The sequence below is a fragment of the Gavialis gangeticus genome, unplaced genomic scaffold (genome assembly GCF_001723915.1).
Source record: "Gavialis gangeticus isolate Ggan-Ray unplaced genomic scaffold, GavGan_comp1, whole genome shotgun sequence".
NCBI lineage: Eukaryota > Metazoa > Chordata > Crocodylia > Gavialidae > Gavialis > Gavialis gangeticus.
The window spans coordinates 16,980,883-16,991,954 of NW_017729000.1; the positions used below are offsets into that span (position 1 = coordinate 16,980,883).

Here is an 11,072-nt window from a genome sequence, read left to right on the forward strand (position 1 = left end):
GCCAAGGGACTCTGGGTAAATCAGCAAAAAACAAAGTCAAGGAGGAGCGGTGCATAGACTAGGCCATGGGCAGACAGTTGAACAGCCCTGCTCTAGTGTAAGCATCCTACAACTTTGTGTTCTGGCTCAGCCTGTCAACAGGTTTGACCAGAAAAATATAATAGAGTACTTTTGTATAATAAAGCCATTCACAAGAGAGATTAAACAAATGAGCAGAGGACTCAAGGTGCGAGATAAATGGACTAGTAAGGGACTGCACCTTATAAGCTACAGGCAGCCAGTGAACTGTCCTTTTTACTATGCAGCAGTTAGAGCTGAACTGTTCTCAGTGGACAAGGAGCAATGGTCTCAAGTAGCAGCAAGGGAAGCTTAGGTTAGATATTAGAAAAAACATTCTCACGAGAAGGGTAGTAAAACAATGGACCAGGTTACCCAGAGAAGTTGTGGCATCTCCATCCTTGGAGGTTTTTAAGGCCTGATTTAGACAGAGCTTTGCCTGGGATGATCTAGTTGGGGCTGGTCCTGCTTTGAGCAGGGGGTTGGACAAGATGACCTCCTGAGGTCCCTTCCAACCCTCATTTTCTATGGTTCTATGATCAGCAGTAACATTAGTGTGTATCTGATTTGCTAAACTGCATGTATGAGGGTGAGGCAAAGGATAATGTTGCATGTCTCCCATTGTGTAAGCCTGGGACTCTTTTGAGGTCTTTCCTGCTGGACTTCAGAGAGTGCAGTTTTGTGCTTTTGAAATGTGATGCTCACCTACTTTTGCATGTGGCTAAATAAAATCATCTTCTTGTAAGATAACACCCCACCTTTGTCCTACTCAGATCTCAGCTTGCTTTTAAAACGAGTAATGAATTCAGCTTCACAATCCTCCTAGAGGCACTGTAGGGAATTGCTGTATCTAAGGTCCAGACAGTGTTAATGACTTATCTGAAGATTGTGTTGGAAGTAGGAAAAAGTTCCATTTCTCTTGACTTCTCTATCTGTGCTCCATTCACAACCCTGATAGCATAATAGACATATTGCTTAAACCCTGGATCATGCTTCCTTGGTGGTTAAGTTCCCAGGATGTCCCTGATGTTCTGAATGTCTTTGGATGATTTTTCAATACTGCCTCTGCAAATTTCCCAACCTTTACAAACAGAGGAAGTACTTCTTCCTCAGCAGATGGCTGACCTCAGGCAGTGCATTCCCAGTACCAGTCAAGAGTGAACTAAGGGATAAATTATTCCTTCAAGATTTCAGCAGGTATTTCGATCCATGTATTGGTTAATTGCTTAAATTTAAATGTGAAGAATTGCAACAGCATGAGTTTAATTGAGTCTTGTATTTTATTAGCATGAATGTTTTGGATCTTGCTGTCAGGCTCGAAGTCAGATACCTTCAAGACATTCACACATTCCTGCTAATAAAAGAAGGGACTCTGGTTGCACAGTGCAAGTTGGCATGGGAAGAAGGGAAATGGGTTGTATTGTGTACAGCCCCCAAAGGAATAGGACTTACCTGGGCAGCTTGCAGCCTGGGAGCCAAAAACATTTACTTGAATAATGAAAAGGTGCCCTAGCGTTCAAGTGGCTCTGTCGTGTAATGGGCTGGCAGTATCACAATGAGCTTTTGAAGTTAGTATCCCAGCTGGGTCACTCATGATGACAGTGAACTCTGTTCCCTCATAAAGATGAAGTAAATAGGGTTGCTTTAAACTAAGGTTCACAACTTTTTTTAAAGTGTGGCTGACATCTCAAGAGAAAAGGGTCTTGTGGAAGCTGCTTCTCACAGCACGCTTCGCCTCTCTGGAGCACTGTACTAGAAAAGTATTGGTTTTAAGGGGATAAGCATTTTGTTGTCTTCAGAAAGATCTATTTTAATTCTTTAATTCCTGATGGAACTAGCTCACCTTTTCCTCTTCTCCAGTTAACTTGTTAGCACAGTTGATAGTGCACCTGAAAAAGGCACCAAGTCCTTGCAGTTGAAAGCAAAACATGAAAATTGTTCAAGAGAACTATCAAGGAAATACCGGCTGCTCAGCACAAATGCAGTGTCTCAGGATTTGCCATTTGAAATGGAGATGTGACTTAACAAATTAGAGACTTGCAGATCTCCCAGTCAGAGGTTTCCCTTGGGAGGTCTCATCTTGATCCTGAAACTATTGAACAAGTGAAGATCCTGGGTACAGTAATTGGCACTGGCAGAGATCAGAAAAATGGACCAGTAAGGGGTCTGAAATGAGGCACTTCAGTTGTCATGCATCTGTCTGAGTTATACTTGGTGTAGCCTAGTTGGTTAGTGTCTGCTTTTCACCAAATTTGTCCCTCTGGAAAGGTTTTTGAAAAGCAGCGACCTGTATTTTTGAAAACGTGAAAGGACTCTGGTTGGCAAAGGGAGTGCTCAGCATGAATCAGCCCTATTGCTCGATGGTTTATCAATTCTCCTTTTTTTTTTCTTCCTTTTCAGCTGCTCAGTTGGATAATGTCGGCTTCAGCATTATCAGGAAATGCATACATGCTGTTGAAACAAGAGGTAAGTAGTTCACCAGATGGCCTTGTTTTTTGGGCAGGCCTTGCATCTGTTTTCAGCATTGTACTTGCTTACCTGCTCTTTTTGTGCCCAGAAATGATTGATTAACCCTCTGAGACCCATGTGTGGTAAATATTTTCTAGGCTTACAACGATGCCTTGGCTGGGATATATACTTTGGGTTGCATTTCCATAGGATGGAAGTGGTTTAGTAAATATCCAAAGCAGAAGAATGAATGAAGAAACAATGGGCTGACTTCTAAAATGGGGAATTAAATTGGAAACGTGTTGTAAATAAATGTGCATTTTTAAGCCTCCCGTGATCATTGTCCTTAAAAAGATTTTTTTTTATATGCTTGTGGCCTATGTCACAATTCATGAGCACCCTCACAGAGAGAGAGGGATATTCATTTTCTGCAAATTGTTATCCTCAGATTACTGATAGTGGTGGAAAAGGTATGCCTTGCCTAAGGTCTTATAGGAATCCACGTCTGCCTGTAACAACAAGACAGTTCTGTGCTATTTTTCTCTTTATTCTGTCAGTGCCACCCATAATTTATCATTTGGATCAGGACCACAGTTGTGTAAGGCAGTGGCTAAATCTGGATGAAAACTTGGTTCCTGATCAGAAGCCTATTCCACCAGATAAATGATATTCCTTTGTGGTGGTTCCATGCTCTGCCATTGCTGATCAGTACAAATGACTGTTGCACCCCTCCTCTAATTCTGAGCTGATCAGGTAGACAGTACTTCAAGAAGCGCGTGAAATTCTAGGCATCAGATATAGATTTCAGCTGCTTGAGTAGGAGCTGGGCTGAGTTTTGCACATAGCTAGTGGGAAGCTTTAACTGTAGTTGCTATAAGAGAAGCCAAAGAAATGTTAATAGTTCTTTTAATGGTCTCCTAATGAAATAAATGCTTTATCTTCTCAGGGATCAATGAACAAGGGCTCTACCGAATTGTTGGAGTGAATTCCAGGGTGCAGAAGCTGTTGAGTATATTAATGGGTAAGTGTCTCAAATCCCCATTGAAGAGAAGCAGCTTGCATTTCTCTGAAAAGCTGCCAGCCCCTTGTGGAGCCCCTTGTCTAGGTACCAGGACCTGGCAGTGGGAATTCATGTGGAGGAATGTACTCTGTCCCACGTCCTGTGAGGGGTCAGATGGTCATGGGGCAGCACCAGGGGAGCAGAATGCTAGGAATCCTGTAGGCCATTATTTTTTGAAGGGGCTTCTGTTTAACCTGGGCAGTCACTGGTGCCGTGCTCATATGCTCTGCAAATCTTGGCAGCCTTCCTAAGTACAGTCTAAAGCCTCAGCAGAGCAGCAGAAGGTTTGTATTCTTGTACCTGCCATGCACGGTCTGTAGACTTATCGACTGTTTCTGGTGGTTCTAGGCACTAGCCCTTTATCCCTATTTTGACTGTTCAGTTTTTTTTTTCATGCTGACTGTATTATTTTTACCCCTCCCCAACATTTTTCTCCTCCTGTAGCCAGACCAGTAAGACCCTGGGGCTCCTATAGATGTGCAGTGAGGCTGCTCCAATGTGCTGTAAATCCAATGCGTCAGAGCAGACTTGATTAAACAGTCTGCTAAAGTGCAGAAATTAATGGGCTTCAGCAGGCTCCAGCATCACATGCATCAGCGTTGCTGCACTGAAAAATGGTGGCAGGGTGCTTTAAACTAAAGCTTGTTTGATGAGCTTTAGTTCAAAGCATCCCACCGCCATTTTTCAGCGTAGGGACATGGATACACGTGATACTTGGGCACTTTTAATTAGCGCAGCCCAATGATTAAAGCACCCTCCCCCGTGCCTCCTGGGGAACATCTCTAAACGCCCCTGGTGCTCAATTTTCAGTCAGATGCTGCCCTCTCTATTTCAAAGGACGATTTACTTCCATGCGGGTATCCAAGGTGCTGATCACAGGTTGAAGGGAATCCATGTAGACTGGACAGAGAACTAGAGTGGGGATAGCAAGGGAGTGCTCTGGGGTTCAGTGCTGGAGGATTGCTTGGGGCACTGCTGTTGCATGGTTTCATCTAGGCTTCACTTGACTTCTCCGGAAGTCCTTCCTTTATCTGGAGATGAATGTGTTAAATGGAAGGAGAGGAAGGGCTCAAGTGTCGTCATTAGCGCTCTGTGTCTGAGTAAAGAGTATTGGACAATCCAGTGTTCAACAATGCTCTGTCTGAGGCAGAGCCCAAGTCAAATGACATTGTTGTGTCATTCTCCCGTTCCTTCTTTCTGGACACCTCTGTGCTGCATAGTCCGCCTCCTGCTTTTTCAGTTCAGGGCATAGGCAGACAGAACAATTGGTAACAGATAGAGGTGTGCAAAATGGGCCGTATTTGATTTGATATTGCATTCAGCCTGAATCGGGGGCAGTGATTCTATTCATTGATTCGCAATGCTGGAGTGGATGGAGTGTCCCACAGGAGCGCGGGGTGGGCCCCCATGTGCTTGGCAGTGAACCCAGAAGTGGACTGGAAATACCTCTGGTCCACTTCCGGGTCCATTGCCAAGCGCGTGGGGGGGGGCCCGTGCCACCCCCAGATTGGCGATTGGCCGCAGGGGGGACCCTGGGTGCCCCCCCCCCGACCTGGGTGGCACCAGTGGTTGAGCTGGCAGGTGGCAGCGCATTCCCCAGCAGACCCGGAAGTGGACCAGAACTTCTTCTGATCCACTTCTGGGTCTGCTGCCCAGCGCTCTAGGGAACCTCCCATGCTCCTGCAGGACACTCCATGTGCCCCAGCATTGCAGCATTCATGAGCTGCCTGCTACCTTGAGGTATGTGGAAAAAACATTTAAAGATGTGTCTGTGTCCAAATCGCTGAATCTTTCCTAATCTCTCCAAATTGATTTGGAGGATTTCAATTTGATTCGGAGAGATTAAAGGGTCTCCCAATTTTCAGTTTGGATTCGGAGATTCAGCCACCGAATTGGGCTGAATCTCTGCAAAATCGAATCATGGACTGAAGCTTCGTACAGCCCTAGTAACAGATACCAAGCCATTACAAGGCAACTGTTACATCTACAGGATTCTGTAGTGATGTAAGTGTTTCATTCAGAGTTAAAATTACAACTATTTAGCCAAGTTGGATTGCTGTTGTGGCTGTAACAGATCATAGCAGCACATGTGCAGTCCCTAGCAGCTGTTCCCCCTGCCCTTTTAAAGCAGGTAAAAAGTACTTTTGCATATACCCAGAGTTCCTCCTGGCATGACATAGTGCCACAAATCCTGTTTTTCTGAACATTACAGACTTAATAACTAACCCAGTTGAATTGCAGGCTGCAGTGGTTGAAGGGGTTCATTTACTTGGCCCCAAATCTCTCCATTGGCACAATGCTCAAAGTTTGCAAGGCTTCTGCTGCCAGTTATTTAGTCTGCAGATGGCATCCTCTCTCCAGGGCTGGCCCACAGCTAATGCTGCTGGCTTTGCAGTGAGGGCAGAAGGGATCAGTGCCTCCCACTGATCTCAAAGCGTCACACTCACATCTTTGCAAATCTCTCCCAAGCAATTGCTTGTGCTGTTTATCCCTAATGTTTGCTCTGCTCTGCTCTGCTCTGGTGTCAGCTAGGAACAATTCAGAGCAGGAGCCAAAGAATGTAAGGAACAGATTGACATGACCGTGCAGAAATGCAGCAGGACTTAGAACAGATGCAGCTGCTCACATGAGACCAGTCCTGTGCTGGGTTTTTTTGGGGTTCTTTTTTTGTCCCAACCTCCCTGGATTCTGAGCCAAAGAGTTGCCAAGAGGAAGTTCCCACACAAGCTCAAAAGACATAACCCTCTGTATACTGAAATGTTTGGGTTTCAGCCCTGGATGAACCTGATCTGTTTATTTAAAAACACCTTAAGGAAGACGATGTCTGTCCAGAGCCTCCCTAGGTAAAGTTACATACAAGTGATTTAAAGCAGCAGCAACTGCACACAGCCAACCCCATCTCATGCCATTTGGTGGCTGGCAGACTTGATGAGACTTAGGAGCCCTAATTATTTGAGCTTTATAACTACATTTCATTTTTTTTTTTTTTTTTTTTATTCCGTCTCTTCTTGTCACATTTGTTGTGACAAGCCTCCTACTTTTACTTCCTTCCCTACCATCTTTTCCATGGTTCAGTATTTTTTTCCCCCAGTGTATGGCAAGTGTCCTTTGCTCTTGCTGTATCTGCTTCCACATTGCCTATGCCATCCAGGCACTAAAATGATCACTGATTCCAGCCCAGTGATAGCATTCCAGGTGTCAGCTATTTAAAGCTGATAACCCAACAAGACAGAGTGGTCAGAAAATTTCACCTATGAGTCATTGCTTCTGGTTCTGTGTAGTCACAGGCAGATGTTGCATCGTGTCTACTTTGACATTTCCAAAGTGGTCTCTGGAGCCAGAAGTGCTAGTGATTCTTGTTTTTGAACTGAAGCCAAGTGAATGTTAATGTAGGATCTCAAAGAATCTGATTTTTGTCTGGTAGGTCACATAAGTACACCATATGGACCAGATCTAAGGGCTTGAATAGGGAAACCTGTTGAACACCCCTGCTCTAAGTTGGGGGTTGACAACCTGTGATCCGTGAGCCAGATTTGACCTGTGGAGCCATTCCATCTAGCCCACAAAGTTGGGGCTCTTGAGAGATTTTGGTAGTGGGGGCTGGGCAGTGGAGGGAAGTCACTGTCCCCAGGGGCTTAAGGGAGAAGCCTGGGCTGCTGCGGGGGAGCAAAGCTGACCTGCCTTAGACTCGGCTCAGTAATTTGGGCCCACTGTTCCTGAAGCACTGTTAATCCCAGCTCTTGTGGCATTATGTACCATCCACTAAAAACTGGGCTGCAGGCTACGTTTGTCTTCTGATGACATCTACTCTGCTAAGCCCTCTGCTCTGCTTTTTCCACCAGAACGTGTAATCATAAGAACCAGGAAAGCAATTACAACTTTTTTCTTCCCACCTGGGCAGAATTTGGTGCTCGGTTGCATTCTTCCAGGTCCTCTGGTTTCAGTGTGAGGCTCTGTGGCTATAACAGATGGTAAAACTTGTTCCTTTGCGGTTTCTTTAGAGCTGGGAGGAATCCAGGGTGTTGGACACCATCCAATAGCATTATCTCCTCTGTAGCTGAAGACACTCAGCCTTTGGCCTCCTGCCTCATAATGCACTGATATATGGTCAGTGCTGACACCTCACACTTGCCAGGTCTTCATTAATTATTAATATCAGAAGCATAATAATGAACCGGTGCTTAGGGGCAGGGTAGATAGGGGCCTCACTCGTGTCAGTGTTGCAGTGTCACTTATTTTAATCCCTGTTTGATCTTCAGTGTTATTGCATGGCTGGGAAAGTGCATGTCCTCAAGTCTCCACATTAACAAGGCGCTTTCAGAGAACTACAGGTGATTAGATCATCTCTGCTTAGTTCCAGCTTTCAGATTGATGCTGGCTGTCTGTGACCTGAGCTTTCCCTTCCCCTCAGTCCTGCCCCTTGAGGGCTGTAAAACCTTACAAGTTAAAACTCCATTCTGCACAAATGCTCGTTATTCAGATCAAAACCTCATGAGCTAACGAGCCCAATTTTGCTTACAACTTTAGGTTTCCCTTATATTTAGAAATGAATGTGGTCAGCATTACTCATGTGCATACAGTATAAATGGCAAAAGGATCAGATTTCAAAGGAGCATCTTGTGTAAATGAGACACTGCCATAGGGGCCTTGGGGGACACTTTCCTACTGAAGGTGCTCTGTGGTGGTGTGCCTTGAGTGTGGAGGTCTGTGCCAGTAAGGGCCTGAACAGGCCACAGCCATGTGACAGTACCCGCCTCAGATTGGTGATGGGATTTCTTCAGTCCATTTGCATTTATTTTATTTTTGGTGTCTCTGCTGGTAACATTGGGAACAACTGCACCATTGCACGACTTCTGTGAGACTTGCTTCATAGTTATCGTGTTTGCATTTCCCTGCCCCCTGCCATCAAGAACTTTACACTGTTACTTAATTTATCAAGTGCAGCTGCACTTGGAGTAGCATAGAGTTAAAGGGGGAAGGGACCATGTGCCCGTACATACACAGTTCCAGTACAGTAATGCAGTTCTGCCCATAAGGTACCCACCGTATGTATTTAGGTGAAGTATGCTGTTCTGCATAGTCTTACTCATCTTAACCAAAGGGGTGCAGGTCTGCTTGGTGGTATATGGGGCTTCTCTGTAGCCAGTGGCATATACGATTAAATGTAATTTATGGTTGCATTTGCAACCCTCTCAATGCCATCCACATGGAGATTAGATTTGGCACTTAGTAACGGGGCTATATCCCAAGCAGCATTTTTTTTTTCTTTTTTTTATAATAGGGGAAGTGGCAAGGAGTTGAAATTTCAGTTGCCTAGAGCAGTGCTTCTCAAACTATCTGACGTGGTGGACTGGCAATTTTTTTTTCCAGTGGGCCAGGGACTGGTGCCCGGTTCAGCCAGTGGCAGCAACTGCGTGTAACAAATATGCAGCCGGCTGTTTCTTTCCTCACCTTGCACAATGTGACGTCACCTGGAGAGTTGGAACATACGAACTGTAGCGTTATGACATATCAATGTTATGCTTCTGAAAATATATTTCTTTCTTTCCTGGCAACTCTCTGCAGACCAGCAACCAGTGGCTCACAGACTGCAGACCACCACTTTGAGAAGCACTGGCCTAGAGGCTAGCAGTGCCCCCCTCCCCTCCCCAAAGCTAACTGAAGAAATTGTATAATGCCTGTTTCAGTCCTTCTGGGAATAATAACTAATTGGCATTTCTCATCCTCTTGGAAAGAACCCCTGGGAGCTGGCCATCCTGTGGCCTGTAAGCACCTCACTCTGGGTCCATTGTAGCTCTTGTTTTGAGATGTTTTAATACTTTGCTTGATATCAAGTAGAAATTTTCTCCAAGTGGGCTCACTGCTCCATGCCGCATTGTCAGTCAGTGATATGGCTGAGCCAGTGTGCAGACTGGAGATGAATGATGCTTATGATACCTGTCAGCTGCTATTGCTATTGCCTCCAGAAAAGCAAGCCAGCAAGCCAAGAAACCCAAAACTGGAAATGCCTCAGTTTTCTTTCAGTTCATATATAGATTCCACCTAAAAACCAAGGCCAACTTTTGCTTCTCTTGAATCGGGTGCTAGAGCTGCCTTGTTTTTCTCCAGTGAATCACTGCATGATCCTTTAAACTGATATTAAGCTGTTTCCTTAATTCAGTTTATTAATGATAATGGACCAGGGGAAACTGTGAAAGCTTAACAGTGCGGGACATTTACGACTAGAATAAACTGCTGGCAAATAAAAATGGAGAATGAGCATGCTCTGGCTGATCGATAATGGGGCTGAAAAACGAGCTCTTTCATCTCTTTTTAAGGGGTGTCACAGTTGAGGAAAACTGTAGGGGTTTTTGGTTTGTGTTTTTAATACTTGCACCTCCCATTACTTTTTTCCCTTTGGATGTGGCTGCATTTGTCTGCACAGTGTAACTAATTCATATTAACAAATAATTTCAGACGCACAGTTGTGTGAAAGCAGATGTTGGCCCATGGAATAAATCCTTGATTTTACTGACGCCATTTTAGATTTATACAACTGTGAATAAAATTTGTCTCCGTATCTTTGGGCTAGCTGCATTCATCTTCAGCTTGGAGGAAAGATTCTGCAGCTGTCCCAATGCAAACTTTGCAGAATGTTACAGATTTTAAGGGCTGAAAAAGACAAGTATTGATCATCTGCCCTAACCTTAATCCTAATATTGGGTGTAGATTTTCCAAGTAATTCTTATGTCATGCTAATAACTTTGAATCAGCTAACATAGTGGGGCTCAACCACTCTGGCCCCATGGGCTGGATCCCATGCACAGGGTTGGCCTGTGGGCACAGTCTGGTATGCTAGTGCAACCTCACACATTTGCCAAACTTCACTCGCTGGTTCTGGCCATGCAATGACCATGTGCTGGCATAGGCTGGTGTGTGGGGCCACATCTGGACTGTGGGACTCCCCCTGGGTCCAGAATTTAGCAGCAAGCAAGCAATGTCAGTGCTTAATTCCTGCTGCTCTGGGAAAAAATAGCACTGCTACTGCTCCCTTGTTGCCTAATTTCCAGACTGGTGGGAAGCTCCCTGGGCCAAATTATGCAGGTCATGGGATGGGGGTTGAGCACCACTGAGCTAACCCAGCCATCACTAGGATGAGGTTTTTTTTTTCTCTCAATTCCTGTGTTTTGCTATATAAAAAAAAAAAAAAAAAAAATGGTTAAACTTCTATTTGTTTTGACCATGCCAGGTTTATTTTTAATCCATACAGTTGTCTCCTGGTAAAAAATGAGTTGGATGGAAAGTCGCACTGAAATTGATTAGGAAGGAGGGTGTTAATTTGGGTGATGAATGTGCGAGACATGCTTGATCCTTGTCGTGAAGTATACTTTTTCATGTTTACCTTTTTTCAGTGCTTTTTCTGGATGTTTAATTAAACCAAACCCATTGCCCTTGGGGGAACTCCCAACTTTTATTTTAATGCATATTTTAATTACTTTTAAAATTACAGTGTTTACCTATTACTTTA

At 44.6% G+C, this 11,072-nt stretch overlaps 1 protein-coding gene across 2 annotated transcripts in view; it reads left to right on the top strand.

The window, feature by feature from the left end:
* Window positions 1–11,072, top strand: part of ARHGAP26 (Rho GTPase activating protein 26) — a 456,593-nt gene that overhangs the window by 206,316 nt on the left and 239,205 nt on the right. For both annotated transcript variants that reach the window (XM_019506355.1, XM_019506356.1), the window contains exons 13-14: window positions 2,458–2,523; window positions 3,452–3,526. In XM_019506355.1, the coding sequence (XP_019361900.1) occupies window positions 2,458–2,523; window positions 3,452–3,526 (141 nt within the window). The remainder of the gene's footprint in view (window positions 1–2,457; window positions 2,524–3,451; window positions 3,527–11,072) is intronic.